The sequence below is a fragment of the Rhamphochromis sp. 'chilingali' genome, assembly GCF_963969265.1.
Source record: "Rhamphochromis sp. 'chilingali' genome assembly, chromosome: 13".
Classification (NCBI taxonomy): Eukaryota; Metazoa; Chordata; class Actinopteri; order Cichliformes; family Cichlidae; genus Rhamphochromis; species Rhamphochromis sp. 'chilingali'.
The window spans coordinates 33,905,947-33,928,764 of NC_137940.1; the positions used below are offsets into that span (position 1 = coordinate 33,905,947).

At 39.1% G+C, this 22,818-nt stretch overlaps 1 protein-coding gene and 1 long non-coding RNA gene across 5 annotated transcripts in view; one reads left to right on the forward strand and one right to left on the reverse strand.

Annotated features, from left to right (window-relative positions):
• Positions 1-3,093: 3,093 nt before the first annotated feature.
• Positions 3,094-22,818, forward strand: part of fgf13a (fibroblast growth factor 13a) — a 104,639-nt gene continuing 84,914 nt past the window's right edge. The window contains exons 1-2 of one of the 4 annotated variants that reach the window (XM_080900326.1): positions 3,094-3,311; positions 5,101-5,263. In XM_080900326.1, coding sequence (XP_080756452.1) covers positions 5,215-5,263 — 49 coding nt within the window. In that variant the 5' untranslated portion in view covers positions 3,094-3,311; positions 5,101-5,214. Of the gene's footprint in view, positions 3,312-4,284; positions 4,823-5,100; positions 5,264-22,818 lie in introns of those variants that run through there. The other 3 variants (XM_080900329.1, XM_080900327.1, XM_080900325.1) reach the window with 3 other exon arrangements.
• Positions 12,324-14,113, reverse strand: LOC308408183. Its single transcript, XR_013973758.1, has 3 exons — positions 13,888-14,113; positions 13,170-13,212; positions 12,324-12,438 (listed from the first exon to the last, which is right to left on the reverse strand). It is a non-coding gene; the product is annotated as an uncharacterized lncRNA (long non-coding RNA).

A 22,818-nucleotide genomic window follows, 5' to 3' on the forward strand; every position in this document is an offset into this window, starting at 1 on the left:
ATTTGATTCCATTTCTTTAGTCAAATTGACAAAAAACCCCAAAACAAAACAATGCCAAAAATAACGCGATCAAGTCGTACTTTTGTACCAACAAGGTGATTCCCACAGACGTATCTGCTAAAAACTATAATGGGATCTCTCAGTGTGGTGTGCAGGGTGTCCTCAGAATTTTCTACATCTACAGCAGATGAACAGTATGTGACAGTGATGTCCTTAAGAAACAGATTTCCCAAAGATTTCCCCTTTTCCTAGCAAAACATAAAGAAATGAGGACTGGTTCAAGACTTTTCACATAGTACTGTATTATTTCATTACCGGCATAGGAAATCAAAGTAGTTGGTGTAAAAAAAAGACAAGCTTTTCACAAATCTGACAACGCAAATGTTGCATTCCACAAATATTGGAAGAAACCATCCAAAAGATGCCCACTCAAACAAAGACAGAACATGCAATCTCTTCACCAAATGCCATTGTGCTGCTTTGAATGATTTATCTTTCTCTGGAATACCGATTCATCTTATCATCTTACATAACACTTATAGAAATAACAATTAACCACCTAATATCACAAGAGTAGCAACATACAATCCAGTCCACAGTAAGCCTTCCTCTGCTGAATAAACTGCACTGGTATTCTATAGTTTACTGTAGGAAAAGATAATAAGGGTAGTGTATGTGTGTGTATGCTATTTGTATTTATCTTTAGGAATGATAATTGTTCTTAAAGTTGAGATAATTGTTCTTGTTTCACTTTAAAAGTAAATCTCATGCAAATTACCAACAAATTACTAAAACTGCCTGATGTTTACATGTGACAAATTAAAGGAAAAGGCTTTATAACTGACTGGAGAACCAGAGTGATTGCATAGGCTTCTGCCCACTCCCTCCACGCTACAGCTAAGCAGTTAAAGTCCAATTTTGCCTAGTGCCGAGCATAAGAAAATGCTGAGCAGGCTGATTTGATTTGGATTTTACATTAGGATGGGAAGAGAAAAAGACCTAAGTGACCACGAAAGAGGTTTTGTTGTTGGAACATGGATAAATCAAGATCAAGTAGTTACCATTTTGATAAGAAGTCTGAAGTGACCGGCATTCTCATCTATTGGAGATGCTTCAGTAAACGGGGTGGAAAACTCATGTTTAAAGATGGTGATGCTTACGTATTAATCTGGCATTAAAAAAAAAAAGACAGAGACTGTATCAGCATAAAAAGCTGTCAAAAATTAGATCGTAAAGTAAGGTTGCAAAGCTTCTCATTAGTAAGAAAGTACATTTAAGTGCTCAGTGATGCAAGAAAACAGACAAAGACCTGCAGGGATGTGTTCAGAATATTCAGAATCACCATTTAGCATATTCTTGTTAGTATATATCTGATGTAAAGCAAGAGAACAGTACAGGCCTCAGTGCTGTTTCTGCATATGTACAATGAAGGGATCCATCTTATACTGTGGCGTAGAGGGGGTGGGGCTTCAGTTTGCTTTTGTTTACCTCCAGGTCAGTGATAATCAATACCAAGTTGTAATGTGTGATAACCTTTATCCCTTGACCAAACCTTTCTATTCATGTGTTGGAGCTCTCTAGGATCAGGATCAACCAATCAGGATTGAAATCCCTCTAATCAGGATGCTTTTTCATATATTGGTGCAAATTTAGTACTTTCTTGACAATGACAATAAATAAATAAATAAATACTAATACTAAATACTAAAACTGTACTATTACTACTTTTGCATTCAAAGCTCTCAACACATCACCAGTGAATGAAATCAATCAGCTTACTGAGCGTGTCTGCATGAGTGTGGCACAGCATGAAATCTGAAGGGATTTTCTACCACAAATATTACAATCAGTGGGGGAAAAAAAGAAATTCAGGGTTATTCTGTAGAATGGGTGGATACAGCTTGGTACTCTATGACCTCTAACTGACGTCAGAGGTTATAGAGTGTGAGTCAGGAGTTTGTGTGCACCATATTGAACAGGGTCCCTGGCTTTGCTTTAAACAGATTGGGAATGGATGTACCACTACAGTGTGACGCCCTGCTGGAAAGGTCAAAAGGGGCCACAGGCCACGCACACAGCGGGAACACAAGCCACTGACATTTACCATCACTCTCTACACCCCACTCTAGTATCCAGGTGGGGAGTCAGTGTTCTACCTTATAATCATTCCTTTGTATCATTTTGAGTACTTGAGTATATATATACTCAAGTACTCAAAATGATACAAAGGAAAGCAAACCAACATTCAGTTGCTTTTTTTCTGCATGTATGTGGAATTTAAAACATATGCACACCACACCACCTGAACACACCTTCCGGACCCTTGTTCGGTATAGTTTATATATAAATGAATGACTTGTGGTAGAGTAGATATTTTAAAGCAATCTTAATTAGCAGACTTTTCATGTAGCTCATCAAAGTACAGCCACATTCATCAGTGACTATGCTGTGAAAAACATGGTTTTTATGAAAAAAATCTACAAAAAAATCACTAAACTGAAGCTCTATAATTAATCTGTCTATATTTTTTCATAACTTCATAGCAAGGATTCTGTAGCATCACCACTGTCAATACAATCTAAAGATATAAAAATATAGGCATACATCTGTGTTTTATGCATCGAGACCCCATCCTGTAATCCACAAGACTCAAAAGGATTCCCCTGGAAACCCACAGAGGTTCTGTTTCCAGGTGATAGGTGTTTTTGCAGCACTGGGGGAACCTACAAAATATGTTATGGCTGCTTGATGCATATCATGTTTTAATAACCATCCTCTGTCTAAAAAAGTATTTAAAAGATTATGATTTAGCTTAACTGGGGTTCACTTTCTTTAAATCCTGTGTCAGAAATATAACTAAACTCAACTCAGTAGAGTGCAATTTAAAAAACAATACAATGACTGGACTGTTTTAAGGGAAAGTAACTCACCGAGACAGGTCCCAGTATGTCTCAAATGTCTCAGCAAGATCTGCGGATGTGAAGAAAGTTCGAAGTGGTTCCAGTTTCTTCTAAAAATAGCAACCATATGGCGTGTAACCCTTAACCTAGGGGTCTTTTTCCCTTTGCTGCCACTGCATGCTACAGCTCTGCATGACCAGGGGTTGTGACATAGAGCCTGCTAAAAACTGGACATGGATTGAAAGACTTTTGAACAGAATCTAAAAAATAGCACCCCTAATTAAAAAGATTATAGTGTCCTTAAAAATGGAAATCAATATGTTTTGCTGTTGATATGGCTCAGTTGAAACTGAACAGTTTAACGTGACTTCAAGTGAAGCTTTTAGGCTTCATCTTTACAAGTTTCACAAGGTAAGGACACTTATATAACATATTACTGCAGTAATATGTTGCAGTAATATTAATAAATGGCTTTATTCATTAGTCTGATAGTCTCTGAACACTTACAAAAAGATAATTATAGTTAACTCTTTATTGCATGCATTTTACAGTGAGTGCACTGAAATTGAGGTATTCCTCACTCCCACAATCGATTTGTCATGACCCACAGTGAATCACGTCACACTCAAACGAGTTACTCAGTATACTATTTGTTTATCTACATTGAAACTGTATTGCATGTTTTTTAAATGTGTAAACTTGCAAGCATTTCTCAAACAATTCATCTTTATTTATCTGAACCAATTACACCTGTAAAAATCTGTGCGGTATGGGGACAAAACGCATTTCAAAACAGTGGTGGGACTGCGACATTAGCTTCTCCGGTGTAAAAGACACCTATGTGATAAACTTCACCTTGTGATTATGTAACAGGAATGTGAGGTGGCATCTGGAAAAAAAATGCTCATCTGGTGCCAGAAGGGGGAAAGGACTTAATGTGGTTGGCACTCTCAAAACACTGCTGTAGAACTGGATGTGTCCTTTCAAGGACCTGAAAAACTTTCAAGGACCTGAGAAGTGTTCATGAAACTAAAACAAACTGATACGTTCCACTATCCAGTCTTAACTAGGTGGGTTATGTTCTCAGTTAAGAGTCCGATCCATCGGAGCTTGTTTTACATAACACCATCGTATTAGTCATATGCAACAAATATCTTATTAACTAATGAGGTTATGTAAACTGTAAAATGATAAAGCTGCAGGTATGTAAGAAAGCATAACAAGAATTTACTGCGGTTTTTATTTTTATGTGTTATCCTCCAGCCACTTACTGACTTCCAAATGCATATTTAATCAAGTCAAAGGAAAGACCTCCGAATATATATTTAGAAAATGCGCATCTCGGATGTGAATGGGATAACGCATAGCTCTGCAAAGGCAACTGAATGAGAGCAACAGCAAGATGGTGCGCGCCATGCAGCACAACCTCCTGCTTTAATTCTTCTCCGCATCGACATCACAGCTCACATGCTGACTGCATTCATGGATCGAGCAGCTCGTTTTCACCACAGCCGTCATACGCGGGTCAAAAAACAATTGTCCACTGTGTGAACGGGCGCTGTAACTGGTAGAGCGCTCTCACGTTGTGTATCCTGTTGATTCTATCTGCCGAGTGTTTAGAGGAGCAGAGCTCGACCGTGAAAGCCTCAGACAAGAAAACCTGGTCGCCAAAAGCCACACTGGATGGGATTACTCTCGGGGTTTGTTAGACACTACAGCTCAGTGTATTATTCACTTGAATTTTTCTTGACTGAAGACCTGTGGGGAGCAAAAGTGCGCTCCATTTCGCAGCTTTTTGCTCGTCTCCCTTGTCACAATAGAGTAGGTCGTGATTTTTCGTATGCAACATAACGGGATTCATAGTGGGGACGTTTCCTTTCATCAATGTGCATTGATGTAGCAGAAAACGTGGAGGAGATAAGGTAGGTTAAAGCGCGGTGTTAAATCACTGGAAAGGCTATACGAAGATAGGCATGCGTATAGGCTGCTTCTTTGTGTTTATTGAAACTACATGAGGTCTTTGTCGTGTGGCGTGTGAGTGTGTCTATCAATAGTTGAATGTTTTCATTGATACCCAATTGAGAAACACCTTGCAGCACGAGTAGCTCCATTGTTACGTTCTTTGGCCCTGCTGTAACACCAAACGCAGCTGTTGTGTTATGAGAGAAAATGCAATTTTGATGAATATTTCTCTTTACAGAAGCCTTATCTCATCACTTGGAATCTCCGGTCAGGATTTCATTGAGGACTGTCAGCAATTAAGGGGATTTCGATTCTTATCTAATTCGGGAATTACACATCCAAACTGGGATCTATGAGCGGAAAAGTGGCGAAGCCTAAAGAAGACAAGGATGCTTCCAAGGGTAAGAGAAGAGCCTTGGCTTGCACAGCTTGCTTTATCCCCAAATCACAGGTTTAAACGCGACCATGCGCTCATTCATTCCCTGCATGGTGCTCAAATCACCCTTTGAGGTTTGACTGAAAACAATACCAACCACTGGATGGTTCACCATTCCCAGCACGATGCATGTGGATATTGCTCTTTGAGATATGCTATTGCAGGCCTATACGCTGCACGATGTTTTGAGTTTGAGATCACATGCGTTTCTTGCCTTGACTTGGTGATCGTCAGAAACGCAGATGATTTAGCAAAGGCAATATGTTACAGGGTGTGTGTTACAGGATGTTAATAAGCTAACCAGTATAACCAGTGTAGCGATGGTGGTGGCATCCTATTGTGTCACTGGCATCCTGTTGAAAGGTCCCTTTGTGTTTCTCGCTCGTACACTGAGCCGCACACTCTCGTCACATCTGCACCGCCACGACGCGCGGAGCCCTCTCGGTCTCGTAGCTCGAGTTTATGACCTGTGGCGTAACAAAGAGGCTCCGTATCCCTGAGAAAAAAGGAAGTAAACTGCCTTGGCATTGCCATGGAGACAGAATGGAGACAGGTTGCCAAAGAAACCTAGAGGGACTAATCGCAACCGTTCCGTCCTGATGTGCGGGACAGCTTACGCACCGTCACACACGTTACTGCGTCTTTGTCCTCGTGCTCAGTTTTCTATTAAAAGATTTAAAAAAAACCACACACCAGAGAGGACAGGACTTTTCGCGTCAGTAAATATCTGGGTATTAAAATAAAATAACTTAAAAAATAACTCTTAATTGCAACCAGTAAAAACGGCTGTTTCCCAGGTTTAGTGACAGAATAAAATACCCAACACTCACACCGTGGCAGCGTGCCCAAAACAGTCTTCCTGTTTACTTACAGTATAGAAATGCAATTGAATCTTCCTACTATCGTGTTCTGACTCCGCTTGAAGTGCTTACAACAAATCAATGAACTTATTGGCTTATTTTGGCAACACTGCTACCTGACCTTTGGTGTTACTATATATGGTACAGATGCATCCTAATCAGGGTACTACAGAATATTACAGTTTTTATTAACATTTAATCTTTATTAATAGGCATTAATAAAGTATTACTGCCTAGTGAGCTATTGAGCATACCTCATCCAAAGCTGCTTTCCTGGATGAGGGCACAGAAGGAAAGATTTGGTGTCATGGTGCATTTGTTGTTAAACCACTCTACTTCTCAACCTCCGTGGTTAATTTGTTGATGCATTTAACAAAACATATAATGGAAAAATAGATATTCTTTTGATATTATATAACCTTTAGATCCATATTATGTCTAGTATGTCTATAGTATGTCTTTTTAATGTTTATAGTATAAGATGCTTGACAACTAACTTCTGCATCTAAAATAAAACACCAGTAAGGGAAGCTTATCAGTTTTTTTTGCTGAATGTGCAGTGAGTAAAACATGCTTTAATTGATTTCAAGATTAACCTCCACGGGAGCTTTTGTTCTTGTCTCCCACTGGAAATCAATGGCACGCTCTCTGGAAGCGCTATCGCCAAAACTATCAGATGACAGCAAAACATCTTCAACTTAACTATGAGTGTTCACTAAGGCTTGTCTCCTTTTATAAATTTACAGAAAAACACACAAATGTGGTGTAGCTGACGTGCTTTCATGTGAGAGGAAAAAAATAGAAGGGGCTCGGGGGAGGACAGTAGACTGTGAATTGCTGAGAGGGTCATTTGGTACCAGCTGCCCTCCATCAGAGACTTGAATTGCACAAGAGCCGAGAACCGCATGGGGAAAATCACCACCGACCCTGCCAATGTTGGCAACCACCTGTCCCACAAATTATTTCAGGGAAACAGTCCATTAAAGCCGGAACCACCTGCCATCTCCACAGCTCCTTTTTCACCCTGCAAGCTGTTGGACTGCAGAAGCTTCTCACTGCCCTGCTTTTTTTTTAACAGAGTGATACCCCCTTTTTTCTTAATTTGAAAAAAGAATCTCTCTTGCCAAGCTGCTTAAATTACCTATGATGGCATATTTTAATTTTATTTTAGTAGTATGTCTTTTGCAGTTGTAGTTTTCTGAATGCTTACATCTTTACAAAAACATTATTTGGTTAGAAAATTAAAAAAAAAAAGAGGGGTCGAGCATGAGCATCTCGTTTTTGCATCTACAGACAGATTTAAATCCTGAAAAGTACAAGTAATGTTCTCTGTGGGGGTCCTAGTAGTAGTCATACCACAAAGACATGCTATTCAAGCTGTCACTCAGTAAGAAAGTCACTTTTTGTTACAGGGTGTTTTCTTGGTGACTCAGTTTTGTGACAGGGCACTGTTTTCTCTCTCCGACTCCCTCAGGGATTTATTTTGTTAGCAAAGCATGTGAAAACAGAAAACATGCATAGACTGAAAGAGAGAAACATGGCTCTGTGTAGAGTACCAGTATCAACACCAGTGAATCACGTTGTGTTAGTTTCCCCTTGTCCTTCTGAAGCTTAGTTGTGCGGACAAAGTGATGTGTCAAAGCATGACGTATACACTCGCTCGGCTTTATAACTTTCCAGGGCTTGAAGCCTCTCTCAGATAACTCTCGTGCATATGCATTAACTGTTGAGATGATTAACTCTCCATTGGTTATACAAACATTTGCACCGTATGTGTTTTACTTTATGGTCCAATTTAACGTACATTTCTCTGATTGCTTTTTATCATCATTTTGCTAATTTATCATTATAATCAGTTAAAGATTCCATATTTCTGAAAAAAACAACAACTTTGTGCTTCTGTTACTTTCCTCAGACTTGATCCTAGCGCAGTGCATTGATAAACCCCCTCTTTGGCTATGAGTGTCATCCAGTCGATTCATGTCTGCCTCAGACTGCAGGACAAAGTGCAGAAGAAGACATAAGTCTTGCATATTTGCAGGGAGATTAATTCAGCTCAGCGCCAGCCACAGAAATGAATCAATAGATATGCAGAGAACAGTTTGGAGCTGCTTCATTAATCACAGTGCAGGCAACTCTATCCTCCACAACACTGACACCTGCTCTGGTCTCATCAGCAAAACCAAATACTGTCTACAGTGTCATTAACTTCTTTTAATCTAATGAGGCTCTTCAAGAATCTCCTTTGAACAATATGTGGTGAAGGGAGGATCCACTACTTTAATCATTAAGACTCTATTAAATGCCTTCAGCACCCGTACTGTTGTGAACTCTCTCGGGATGTTTTAACAAAAATAAGACACAGCATGCAGTGACAGGATTGGCATTTGTGAGATCAACTTGTAGTTAATAGTTTGACATGCAGGGGTCGAACAAAAGTCACGCCAGGGTGAAAAATGACTCCAAACAAAGTTTCAACATTGTAAACTCACAGGATTTTCTCACATTTGTCTGGCTCAGATTCATAATATTTATTCAGCATACTGTATCAACACAAAATGAATCTTTTCCCCCAGTTTATGTCCTTTTTAGTGACTGTCCTACCAAAATTGTGAAGTTTAAGTAGCTTAACATTCCCTTGATATTGAAGTGTTTGGATATTCTAATCTTGTCAGAGTATGTCAGGATCTGGTAACATGAATGAACAGATTATAGATTGTCTTTTCTTTTCTATGTCAATCCAAACAGGTTATGTTCTTCATTACACTACAAGTCTGTACCATACTCTGTCCCAACTTTGTCCCAACTTTGAAGTTAGTGACAAGTGTTAATGTGTGAAAGTGCGTGGTTCTGCACTGTCAGATGCTTTACTTGTACTGACGCAGATCCGGCTACACGACCTCAAGGAAACTGGCTCACCTCCTGAGCGGAGTCTAATGCCACTCAGATCTCCGAGTGCCATCAGTGATCTGCCACTTTCCATTGCTGAATTGTGTGCTGATCGGTGTTTGAGAATGTTGAAGGCCTGTCTCTTCAGTTCCTAAGCTTGGGTTTCTGACTCAGGGTCCCCTGTGACTGGTTTCTGGTGCGTGATTCATTAGAGTTCCTAGGATGTTTTTTTCTTTCACATGAAAGGTGTGTTTTGGTTCAGCATGACAGCTGCATTGTTGGAAATGGTTATGTATTGATCATTTAGCAGTGAAATACATCTGAACGTATGTGTTTAGGATGAAGACATTTTAATCTTATTAATTTCTCAACTTTGAAATGGAAACTATGCTATGTTTTACGTCATTGCTGCCAGAAATGTTCTGCCCCTAAAATCTCTAAATGCTTCACTGCGGGTGCATTAGTCTGCCTGCTGCTGGTAATCCACAGAGCTGCGTGTCTTCTGAGGTGAGGCTTTTGTGAGAGGCTGGCCTCCCTCAGAAAACAAACCCGCAGGTTGTTTGTGTAAGCTGTGTAAGATGACCTAGTACTAAATTTTAAAGTTAAGTGACCACTACCAGCCGTGTGAATAAACTCATGTAAATAAGCTCATGTAATAAGCTCACGGGGTTGGAACATAGTACCTGAAATAGTTTTTTGTGCTTAAACGATGAGTGAAAAAAGGTCCCAAATGACAATTACGCTGCTTCCTGCTCTGCCTGGCTCTTCCTGTGAACCTCTTGCCATTTCAGAAAAGATCACATGAGTATTTTCAGACTGTAGAAGCATATGGCCGATAGAAAGGTTTTAAAGTGCCCCTATAGTTTATACTGCACTTTTCATTTTTCAACTAATCTTTGCAGTTTTATACTTTGAAATACCTGGTTGTTAATTTACACATGTCATTTGGCTTCCTCCATAAATATTGTGACTAAGAGGGGCTAAAGACATTTAATCCTTATTACTTAAAAAAGGCCATGAATGCTCTTTGCTGAATATCACAGCTGTTTAGCAAGCATGCGATTATCTGTTAATCTAATCTCAAAAATAATAGGCCATGTTTGTTTTTTTTAACAATGATAATAACATTTTTTTGAATATTATGTTCATTGTATTAACTTCCAATTCTTCCAATAAAAGTTACTCAACATGGTCTTGTAATTAACATTATCCCCCCAAATTAGGTTCAGGAGTAAGTATGTGTCCAGAGCTGAAAATTCTGACAGTTTGCTAACAACCAACTCATGTAAATATATGGGATGAAAAATAAGGCTCAATATACAGTACATGGGGTGTGCATGAATTGGCACAGGAACTGGGATGAGTAAGAATTTGTATGAGGATCCGGGATCTAAAGGGTTCTTATGATGTTCAAGGTAGTTTTTATTCCAGTTATTAAGGTAGTGCCATTATACCAGCACAGTAGATGGAAATTAAATGGAATACACAAAAAGAAGTTACTGACTTCCTTGTCACAGAACGCGAACAGATAAAATATCAAAATTAATGTTTTTTGCCATTTCGTATTTTTGACTTCTGCACAAAACGAGTGCGTTTTAACACAACAACAACATGTTCTTTTCCAAAGTCCTCTTCAGATCTGACTATGGCCTGCTAATGCTAACATGGTTCATGATAGTAATCTTATTACTTCACTTGAATCATTTCATCAAAAATGATTGTGTGTACTAAAAGTCTGACAGTAGGTTTGGGATTATTCACTACCTGTGGATTTTAGATTACTGCAGTTTAACTTTCAGAAATGCACTCCGTGCTACAGCAGTTAATCCCATCTAAAGATAATCCCCCATAATTGTGGTTGTGTGTGTCAAACTGGCTGATAACAAAATAAAAATCTCTCTCAATAAGGAAAGAACAGAAATATTTCAGATTGGGATTGCTGTGTTTTGCTTACTTAAAAAGTACGAGATAAACCACTTTTATGCAAGTGTGAGCTTCAGATTATTGGACCTACTTACACTTTCCTATAGCTGCTCATGTCAGTAAGCCAAGTTGAGGTTAGCCACCTTCATGTTAGCTCAGGGATTTAATGAGGGAAGAAGAACATTTTTCCCAGTGGTCTATTATCTGCTAAATTTAACAAAGATAAAATCAAGCAGAAAATTGAATCATTTTCTGGTCTCCTTTCCGCTGCTGTTATAATGAAAGCATGTTTAAATGGCATTGCTTAGTTTCTTTTTTATGCTCATCATCTAGAGATGACAAATGGTAAACAGAATTATGTCCTTCTCATATAATACTGTTGCCAGGTGTGAGAAAATCCAGCTCTGATTGTTAATTGACTCAGCGCAGATCTAGTGCTGTTAGCCCGACTGAGATGAAGGAAAGCGTTCATCTGTTCAACTGAGCATGTGGCAGGAGTGACTCATTTGTGTGGAAAGCCTTCACGCCACCTTGGGCTCACATACAGTTTGTGGAGGGTATGCAACACGTGCAGTTCTGCGGAAGCTTTACCACAGATGTTCTTTCCAATTATCCCCAAACATATGGAACCAAGTGGATCTTTTATTGCTGAGCAATTTGTGCTTCTAAGTATAGACATTGTTAATTACATTAAGCACATTTTAGCAACATATTTTTAACTGTAAATACTGTACTTACTACAACAGACAATGAATGAGGAGCTATTGGATGTTTTGAGGGCAGAAAGAGGTCACAGAAGCAATTACAGCATCCCAAGGTTACCATAGAAACCATGTGTCCTGTCATCCATGGAGCCTAGTGGGACGGGAACAGTGTCACATAAAGTTATTGTGAAATAAAGATTCAAAAGGGGACATTTTTGGCTCAGAGTGACAGCACTGAAATGTTTCTGTTAATGCTTTAACATCATGTCACGTTCAAAGGTTTCATGGCCTTGGTTTCTGTATTTGAAATGATGCTCAGGATTAATAGTTGCTCTGCACATTAACTAATTAAAGTTGATGATAATTATAAAGGGGATTAAGCCGAGGTAGGAAAGGGACAAGATAAGGATGAACCAGTGGTAATAAACAGGATCTACAGGCTGAGCAGGTCTGGGAAACAGCATCTAACTGGCCAGCAGTGCTTATGGTAAGGGCAAATGATTGCCTCAGGTTTGAACAGAATGCAGATTAGTGATTGACAGTCTCTTAATGCCGGACAAGGCTGTAGTCTCTGTAGAGTGAATTCAACCGGAAGACTCCAAAGCAGCAGACCACCATCTCCTCTGCAAAACGTGCAGAGAATAGTTTAAAGGATTACCAGCTTCTTGCTCTCCTCCAGTCCTGCAGCTGTTTCACACGCAAGTTACAGGCAGGGCCACACTTCAGCTTGCATCAGTGATCTACCTTAGCAGTTCACTGGATGTCTATGAGAAAAACATATCAGTGTTGGAAGCACAAGGGTAATACTTAACTGATCCAATATATTGTTAGATTGGGAAAGACAAAAGCATTTTTTATGAAGTATGATCTAAAGTGTTCATGAGCTTATACAGTATTTTCTACTATAAGATAGCATCTGTTTTTAATGTGGTGCCATGTAAGGGCCCGAAGATCACAAGCGTTCAGTATTTGATTTTCTGCCTGATCCCTTGCGCACAGAGATTTCTCTGAAATCTTTAAATCATATTATGGCGCCTAGATGATGAAATTTCCAAATCCTTTGCAATTTCATTCTACAACAAGAATTATTTATTCATTTACACAGTTTCCTTAAAAAAATTTTTCTCAAAGAGTCAGACTTTGATGCTGAAAGCTTGTTCAAGCTTTTGGTATCCCTAACCCTACTTTATTAAAATATGTTTCTGGCATCTAATTCAATAGCAGCACATATTTTGTCTATTTTAAAAACTGGCTATAACATTAAAAGGATCATTTTTATTGGGCTGGAATAAAACCCTTTGAGCTTGGGTCATGACAGTGATGATATATGGCAGAGAAAGGAAGGATAATACATTCTTAGGAAACTATTCAACAGAAAGAACTTTCAAGAATTTAGAAATACAACATATTAAGCCTTGAAGACGTAAATGCCACAGCCACTGAAATGTTGGTAATGTGCCTTTATGTGCATTTGGAGTAATATTTTAGTACTCACTGTGTGAAAAAGATGACACAAGTGTTAAATGTGAGTGGGCCTTCTGTTTCAAAGATGTGAGAAAGAAGAAAGAAGAAAGACATTGTTAAGATGACTGCTAAATATAGCAATGCTCCTTCACTGGTCCCTGAAGCCAATTTTACACAGTCTGGAGCAGTGAACATCACGGCTGCGCCTGCCTCCTTTTCATCAGGGAGACATCATTTACATAATGAGACGCTGCCACGGCAACAAAGCCCCAATAAGCATGGAAGTCGTCAGTCATGGGTGGAGGATATCGAGGTGGCTTGCTTACATGCACTGAACGCAGCGCTGCAAATGTGCATGCTGTGACCCAGACAAAGAAAAATGCATGCTGATACACAGCTCATTATAAAATGAAAAGGGAAAGGCAACAGTAAATTAGTGCCCCCTATTGTTTTTTTTTAAATAAATTTGTAATTTGAATAACATTTTATTAGTGCTTCTAACAATTCAAAAGTATATGTAAGGTTTAGCTCCCGAGCTCTTCATAGATTATGTTGCCCAGGATTATATAGTGAAAACCAGTTAAAACTAGCACAACACTGACCAACCAGAGTGGTAGAATGCCCTCTCCGCATGAAATCATTATCACGCTAATAGCCCGATAAAATCATATAACATAAGAAGGAAAACTTTACAGTTTAATGGGCAACTTTTACTCTTAATTGTGAATCACATTTTTTCCAGTACTTACCAGAAAAAAAAGCCACAGCCAGAACATCTTCTGATAAACTGCCCTGAAGTTAGTCTGGCATTGACAGACAAATGCAAAATAGTTTTCATCTTCTCAGTTCAGTTGAAATCTTCTTCAGGGTTTATTAAAGGCATAGGCCGCATGTCCCTGGGATGTTACTGGACAGCTCAGCTACTAATCAGAGAAAGAAACAAAACAAAACAGAGATGATGTGAAATAGCACTGATCAACAGAGGAATGTCAGAGATGCTAGTCATCATATCAACCCTTATAATTGTTGTGATTGACCTTCAGCACAGAAAAGGGTGGATGGAGGTTTGAAAGCAAGGGGAACGAGATCCATTCTGTAAGAGTAACACGAAGTCTCACTGGAAACACGAGGGCCAGTCTTAACACAGTCTTTTCCAGGCATTCCTGACACAAACCATAGCACTTTAAGTACTACCCTACCAGAAACTTTTGTACAAGCTGCGTTAGGATTGGATACTTGATAATGTGGAAACGGTTAAAACTGCTTGAAAGCAAACACCGTGGTGCTACAGTTTCCCCACCGTTAACCTCATAGTCAATGGACATTTAGCCAGGCGGCAGTGTGATTCAGTTTCCTGCCTTAAAACTTTTTTCTTTGTTTTGCCAGATGTCATTAGAGATTCTCTGTACTGAATGATCACATCGTTTTCAATGTAATTAGAGGAGACAAGTCTCTGCCTACACTGCAGCACTGAGATAGAGAAAGACAAAAGAGATGGAGAGTTAAGAGAGAGAGACAGCGGGAGAGAGAGAGAGAGAGAGAGAGATGGCAGTCAGTGATCTAACAGTAATACATAACAGGAGAACTGGCCAGCATAAAGAAGATGAACAGTGCTGTAGGCGAGATGAAAAGGTTACGTGCAATAATGCCAAAATATTTCAGCTTTGCTTAAAGGTTACAGTGGAAAATTAGGACAAAGACAATGTTAAATTGCTTCAGTTCCTTTGGTTACTGGGGGACCTTGCGCAATATCTTATAGTAGCAATGTCACCTAAAATAAAGCTGATTCCAGTTTTATTTAATTTTATATTTCTAATCAGTAATAGATGTGTATAGTTTCAGAAGAGCCGATGAGAACACCAATGCGTCCTGCACAATGCTCTGCAGTTGTGTACCCACTCCTTTGTGTTCCTGACCTTTATGTCATGTGTTTGCTGTGCTGTGTAATCAAGTGGTCACTTGTTTCCCCTGGTCTTATAGAACAAAGACGTGACTCTCGCACCAACATTTAGAACATGTTTGACAGAGCAGGAAATAAACTGAAATCCCCAAACAGCAGAGTCAGAAATAGCTCTTGTTTTCACATGGTACAAGTGTGTGTGTGTGTTTTAATGCTTTTTATGTCTGGTCTGCCAGAGTTATCTTAGGATTTTGCAGGGCTTTCTCTGTTCGGCTATACTCTGTAAATCAGAATTGACAGCATCTGGCGTCAGTTTATGATGTAGATTTAATGTGATTTTCTTTTATGTTTGTATTGTGATAGTATTCTGTGTATTATACTATGCACATACAGATCGATATACAGCCTGTGTAGAAGACTGTTGGCTTTTCGGACACATTCGAGCAAGTAAACATTTAAAAAAAATTACCTGAAAATGTGACACAGAATCAATTAGAATTTCAATGAGAGAAAAAGCTGATGTATTTCATGGAAAAGTAAGAGTAGTCTACATCATTCTTTAGTCTATATTATTCAAATATAGAAATGTTAGTGTCACAGGATTTAGAGTAGGTGCTAATGATTAGGGAGACTTATTTAACTCCATGTCATCAGGTGTTTTTTGTGCTGTTAAAGTGTGTGATGTCATCTACCAAGACCTAAGCTGCTCCACGAGAACTTCAGGGAAAAAACTGGTTGTGGATGCTCGCGAGATTATTAGTGTTTCACACGACTGCCAACTTGTATAAATACAAGAACATACATTTTGATGAAAAAAGTCTGCCATAACTCAAAAATGTCTTCTCATCTGTAGGCAGTTGTCACAACTGATGGTGTCAAATTGGATACATCTTTAATTGTAAAGAGGTTTTACAAACAGGAAAGATTATTTACAATAAGAATGTGCTCTGGACAGATGAATCAGTGACATAGTTGCTTTGAAATGGTAGTATTTGGAGTTGCTTTGCTGACTTGGCGACTGGGGAACATTACGTGATTTAACTGTGAATTTCACATCATATCAAAAAAGTGCTTAAACTGTAAGTATACCTTTGATCCTAAGCACCACTAGCAAATCCACCCAGGGATGGCTCAAGAAGAAGAAATGAAGAGTTATGGAATGGGTAGTCAAAGATCTGAATTCTGCTGAACTGTAGGATATTTGAAAGAGAGCAGCACATGCAAGCAAAAGCTCAAACATCTTAAACTGAACTGAAAACATTTTGGAAGGAAGAATAGCAAACCCTTTCAAAAGGACCATTTCCTGGTGGATGAGGCTGAACTGGCTTCAAAAGCTGAGGATGTGCTTACTTTTTCTGAAGAGGAATTTTACATCTATTGATACTTTTGCTAAATAAATCTTTGCTTTGTTCACTATATGTGCATTTTAAAAGAAAACATTATCTTCCATCTATGTGTTACACAAAATTAGCTGATAAATAAGGTATAAAATTGGAGACTTTCACAGGTTCCAATTTTACAGATTTCTTTATACGTTGAAATCTAGATTTGGACAAAATAAAAAATTGGAAGAAATCCCCTTGAACTCTAATACTAATAATGATTAAAATGATCAATACTCAAATATCAGCTCTAGTGCTAGCATCGCTAAAAAAAAAAGAAGACAAAAATGAATTCAGAGAGTTGGCATCTTACGAAAAAGTGAATTATGGTTTATTAGATAAATTGCATCAATATGATTGTATTTGGTCTCCCTTTACAAGCTGGCTTTCTGTAACTTGATGGACAGAGGAGTAATGAGAGAGTGGTGGTGTGGGGATTGGTGTGCGAAGAAAGAATAGGATAATCTCCCTTTGTTTTTTTATTTTTTTTAAATTATTTATTTATGTATTTATTTTTTCAGTTCTGTTATTGAAGTTTAAAATGAAATAAAAATTGCTGATGATAAAAAAAAATGCATTCAGAGGACATGAAAACATTCACATACTCTCTCACGGTTACTTTATTAGGCACAACTGTTCAACCATTTGTTAACACAAATATCTAATCTGCAAATCGCATGGCAGTAACTCTGAGCTTTTCTGGTAAAGACAACCTGCTGGAAAAAAAAAGCATCAACATGGGGAATAAAGGTGATTTAAGTGACTTTAAATGACTTAATGGGCGTGGTTGTTGGTGCCAGATGGGCTACTCTGAGAATTTCAGAAACTGTTCATCTACTGGGAATTTTCCACACGAACATTTCTAAGGATTACAGAAGATGGTGCAAAAAAGACAAAAATATCCAGTGACGGAAGTTCTCTAGGCAAAAATGGCTTGTTGATGACAGAGGAGAATGAACAGACTGCTTTAAGACTGTAGGAAGTCAACAGCAACTCAAATAACCATCTGTTACAACCAAGGTGTGCAGAAGAGCATCCCTTTTCGTGCACCATATTGAATCTGAAGTAGTTCTGCCTTGTATCAGTGGGTTATGCTCACGGCGATGATAAAATGGTTTGGAGAATATTTTCTTGGTACACTTTGGATTCCTTATTACCAGTTTGAGCACTGTTTAAATTTGACAGCCTACCTGAGTATTGTTGCTGACCATGTCCGTCCCTTTATGACCACAGTGTAACAATTTCATGACATTAAAATCAGTGTACTCCAATGGCTCCCCACAGTTACAAAATCTCAATCCAGTGGTACACCTCTGGGATGTCATGGAATGGGAGATTTGCATCATGAGTGCAAATGTGCAAATTTAGAGCAAATGTGTCATGTTTTCATGTCAATATGGACAAAAATTTCTGAGGAATGTTTCCATCAGCACCTATGGATGAATCTGTGGATGAATCTATGCCATGAAAAATTAAGTCAGCGCTGAAAGCAAAATTGGTAAAACTTTTGAGGTCCACCGTGGATGGAAATATTGAGAAACAAGAACATTTGTAGATTCACACATGATCCTAGTTCCACAGGATTACATCTTGCTACCAGTAAAAACAAACAAATCACTTAAAAAAAGTGATTTATACATTTCATTCTGTCTTTTGGTATCAAGTGCTGAGATGAGCCTTGTGAACGATATAAATAAATCTGATTGTCTCCCATGCTTCTGATTTGATGCATTGTGTATGTTGGTGTGTCTGTTCAGAGACTGTACTTGAACCCTGTGGGCTTATTTGGTAGGAGGAACAGAATGTGTTGTTAACACTGTGTGGAGGCAGTCCTCACACTTTCGCTAAAATCATCACACCCATTAAAAAAAGCACTTGCATGGCTTCTCAGCTGTGAGACACTAGAAAACCAAAAAATAATATAAAAGTAATATTTTTGTCTGTCAGGTCACTAAAAATGATTGCCATTATTATTGTTTCTTGCTTTTTTTAATCTTAAAAACAAAACAAAACAAAAACACAACTGTTGGCAGTTATTGTTGAATGAAATATAAGGACTTTCTGTTAATGAACATGTATGTTTTTGTTACAGATGTACAGGGCTGTAATGCATTGACAAAGCAAATGTTTAATTATAGTAGCAACTGTAAAAATGGTTTTCAGCTGAATCCATTAACTCTTTTGTTCATTCATGGGTCTTACATTATGATTTCGTTCCCTCACAAATTGTGAAATGTTCAGGCATGATGCACACAACATGCTCTACAAATCCACAGTTTCTCTCTGATGAATATGTTATGTAATTTTACATAGTATAGACGTGTATAGGTTGTGCTTGTGTGAGTGGGTGGGTTGATTCTCAACAATTTATGCTTCAAAGCTCAGAGGCACAGATGGCTGCTCAGTTTTGTTGTTGAGTTGCTCTACCGGTTTCTTGTCTTTGGCTCTGGGTTGCCATCCTGTCTTGGCCTTGGCAAAACAATAGTACCCACCTACTCATACAATCCACATTTACACACGTGCATGCACGCACACACATACACACACACAAACACAAGCACAAACACATACTTGGAAGTATCTGGTCTTTACCCTGCAGGCTAATCAAGCTGCCTACTCTGTAATAACCACCAACCCTGCTGCATCAAGTGACCTGACCCCTGCCAGAGTCCAATCCAGCATGCTAATCGCTGTGACAGGCAACTTAGCTCAGCAGTTTTTTCATTAAATTTAATAGAACCATGTTGTTTTGCAGAGTTGTGTATACTGTACCCAAAATACACAGTAAGAGAAACTTAGCTTAAAAATCTCTATGACACAACTTACCTTCATAATCCAATGCAACTTTATCTCCTGAAATTATATGATTTTTTTCCACATATTTATTTGCTTATAAACTGTAATGTTTATAAAGACTTTTGAACCTTTATAATCTTTCTCTTGCCACTGAACTGCAATGTTGGAAGGGAGTCCCAGTCCCTTATTGAGTAATTAGCCATTACCTTAATAATAAAGCACAAATTACCCACAGATTGGTAGCACAAATTGAATAAAGGAAGCGGTGCAAATTTGCCCTGCCTAAACCTGGCCCTAGCGATCCACAGTTTATACCGAAGAGAGAGTTGAATGATGAAAAAAGTGGAATTTATCGTTGTGCAGTTGATGACTGCTGCTCCGGCACTTCTCATCCTGCTCTGAATAAGACTAAAAACCCTAGTGGGATGCGTATATATTTGCATGTGTGAGCAGCTGTGTAGCAGTGCAGAAGTGTTTTATTTAATCATCTCTCTATTTGCTCTTCTTTGTAGCACATTTTTAGACAGATAAAAAGCTGAGTGTGTACTGAAGGCAAAGCAAAATTCTTTCAATACACCTTACAGATGGAATGTGAACACACACAGAAATACACACACATGCTTATACTACACTGTAGCATGACGTGCAACATGAGACATGGTAGTATTATGCAGCGTAAACACAGTGCAGTGGATTAATTATCACATGGCTGGGGTACCTCTATTAAAATCCAATAGGCTGCTATTGTATTTAGCTTGCTGATAATGCTAATGCAATATGAAATGTTCTCCCAATGTAGAGTATGTTTTCTCATTTTCATGCTTCATACAATCTATGTATAGATTCAGTCTGTTCTGAAGTCCTTTTTTTTTCCTGCATTTCAGTTGTTCATTATTTATTAGCTCCAATTTCAACATGATCAGCTCAGTTTCTGTCGTGCTGGCAGAGCAGGGCAGATACACGAGCACACGAGCGTAATACAGTGCAAAAAATGACGTAGACGACTACGTTGTAGACTTTACCGGGATGAAATTGAGGACCACAATTCTAACTTTAGTCTTGCACACTGAAGAATGTGGCACACCCAAAATGCATGGCCACTTTTGTGTTAATCATTTAATTTAATTTATTTAATTTGTTTATCAGTTATTTTCTGTGGCTATTAATATCCAAAATGACTTTGACAACATGACCAACCTAACCAGTGCATTATTTTGTCACATAAACTGTATAGAAGGTACAAAGAAATGGAGCAACACCCCAGGTGGAACTATTATTCCAAGACAGGTGCAACCCGGTTGCTTTAGGGGGATGGACTTCCGCCCACGAGTCAGATGCAAGCTGAGAGGCAAACCGAGTGCACTGTCTTCATTGCTCCTGAACTTTACTTGTGTTTGCAGGGATTTCTTACGGGCCCCAGGAATGGTGCCACAATAACAAAGAAGAAATCCCTGCAAACACAGGTAAAGTTCAGGAGCAATGAAGACAGTGCACTCGGTTTGCCTCTCAGCTTGCATCTCTTATTCAAGTTTCAACAAACATGAACAGCATTAACAATATCCACGTGTGCATGACTTTTTCAGTCCCAGTGTCCATATCTGTCCATTTCCCCAAAGTCACAAGTAGAAAAATAAATGAATTCACACTCTACACGTTCCATTATTTTACATGTACTTCATGCGATCGCTCAGTCTAAGCAAAACAAAAGTACACACCTGCTCTTACTTAAGCAGTTGGAAGCCACTGTAATCTACAATGAATTTACAGCAATATACGACTGTACAGATTCTGAATACTGAAATTGAGCAGAATTAGACACACATTTACAGCACACTGAGGATGAAATTCACTTTTGCATAACATGGACAACTTCTTTCTACTTCACATGTCATTAACACTCACATATTAAACAGCTATATACTTTTCAAACCTCAATGACACTTAACAATAAAACATCTTTGTATCATAAGCTTTATATAAAATAGTAAAGTGTGCGGGAGTACCAACCTTCATAATGAAAAGAAAATAAATCGATATGAATGACCTTCCTACAAGACAATGCTCTGGGCGCTAACGACCCACAATACAAAACATTACCGCGCCGTTTCTGCTAGCGGCCTGCGCAGCCTGACGCCGCTGTCTCACACTGATGCGAGTCGACCGCGCGGCAGTGCCCATAAGTGTTACAGGTACTGTTCTACTTCTTCACAAGTTAACATGGAGATAAAACATTGTTATGTACAAACAGTGGTAGTATTTCTTTACCAGGTACCAACCTGCAAACACAGGTAAAGTTCAGGAGCAATGAAGACAGTGCACTCGGTTTGCCTCTCAGCTTGCATCTGACTCGTGGGCGGAAGTCCATCCCCCTAAAGCAACCGGGTTGCACCTGTCTTGGAATAATAGTTCCACCTGGGGTGTTGCTCCATTTCTTTGTACCTTCTATACAGTTTATGTGACAAAATAATGCACTGGTTAGGTTGGTCATGTTGTCAAAGTCATTTTGGATATTAATAGCCACAGAAAATAACTGATAAACAAATTAAATAAATTAAATTAAATGATTAACACAAAAGTGGCCATGCATTTTGGGTGTGCCACACACTCCCCTACAAACCAAAAGTGGCTCCCGACACTTGCAATTAACAGTGTAAACTTCCATTAACTCTGAATCAAACTTTAACTCTTCACTCAATATACTCACAAATTACAAATACATATGGGTGTGCAATGATTTTCTACATTTTCTGAATACCCAACACTATATGTACCCAAGGTCCTATGCCCGTCTTAAACTCAGCAGCGGATCGGGTAAGTGACAGCGGAGTGTACACCAGGCATAATATGGATGGGTTGGACTGAATGCCAGTACGATTGTGGACACTGGTGCATATAGAACACTGGCTGTACACCCACAGAACTAACAGCAAGACGTGGCTGATACGTTGGCTGGCCAAGGGAAGAATAGGTCAGTATCTGGCCAGGTCTCCTCTGCCTTGTAGATCTCCTTAGTACGGGCTGAGGTTCAGGTTGAGACCCTTGAGTGTTTTCACTGGAGTCATTGGTCTGGGGCGCCAGCTGCTCTTCGCCAAACTCTGGTTCCTCCACAGGGGGCGAAATGTCATTCTCTCTCTCCTGCTCCATCTCTCCTACACTCACTCGGTCAAACTCTGATCCCATAGGAGCATCGCCACCCTGCATGTCACCAGGTGTCTCAGGACTAACCAATGACCCGCTCACTGGGACCTGATTAGGAATGTCCCGATTGGTCCTTAATGATTCTCTGGGTACCCGCAGCCAGTAACAAGGTGCCTCCTCATCCGTTTCAGATCCACTTACATCACCAGCCTCTATTTGGTCGACCGTTTCCTGTGGCTGATTTGACTTTCCTTTTGCCCTTGGCGGTCTATCAGGCATGCGATCATCTGTAATGTCTGCTGGTAGATCATTAACTTGAAGCAACAAATTTCTGTGGAGGGTGCGAGTATGGTGACCTCTGTTTTCAGGGCTGACCTTATAAACTGGGTTGTCACCAACCTGCTCTCTGACAATGTAGATAGTTTTCTCCCAATAGGGTTTCAGTTTGCATGGACCTCCCCTTT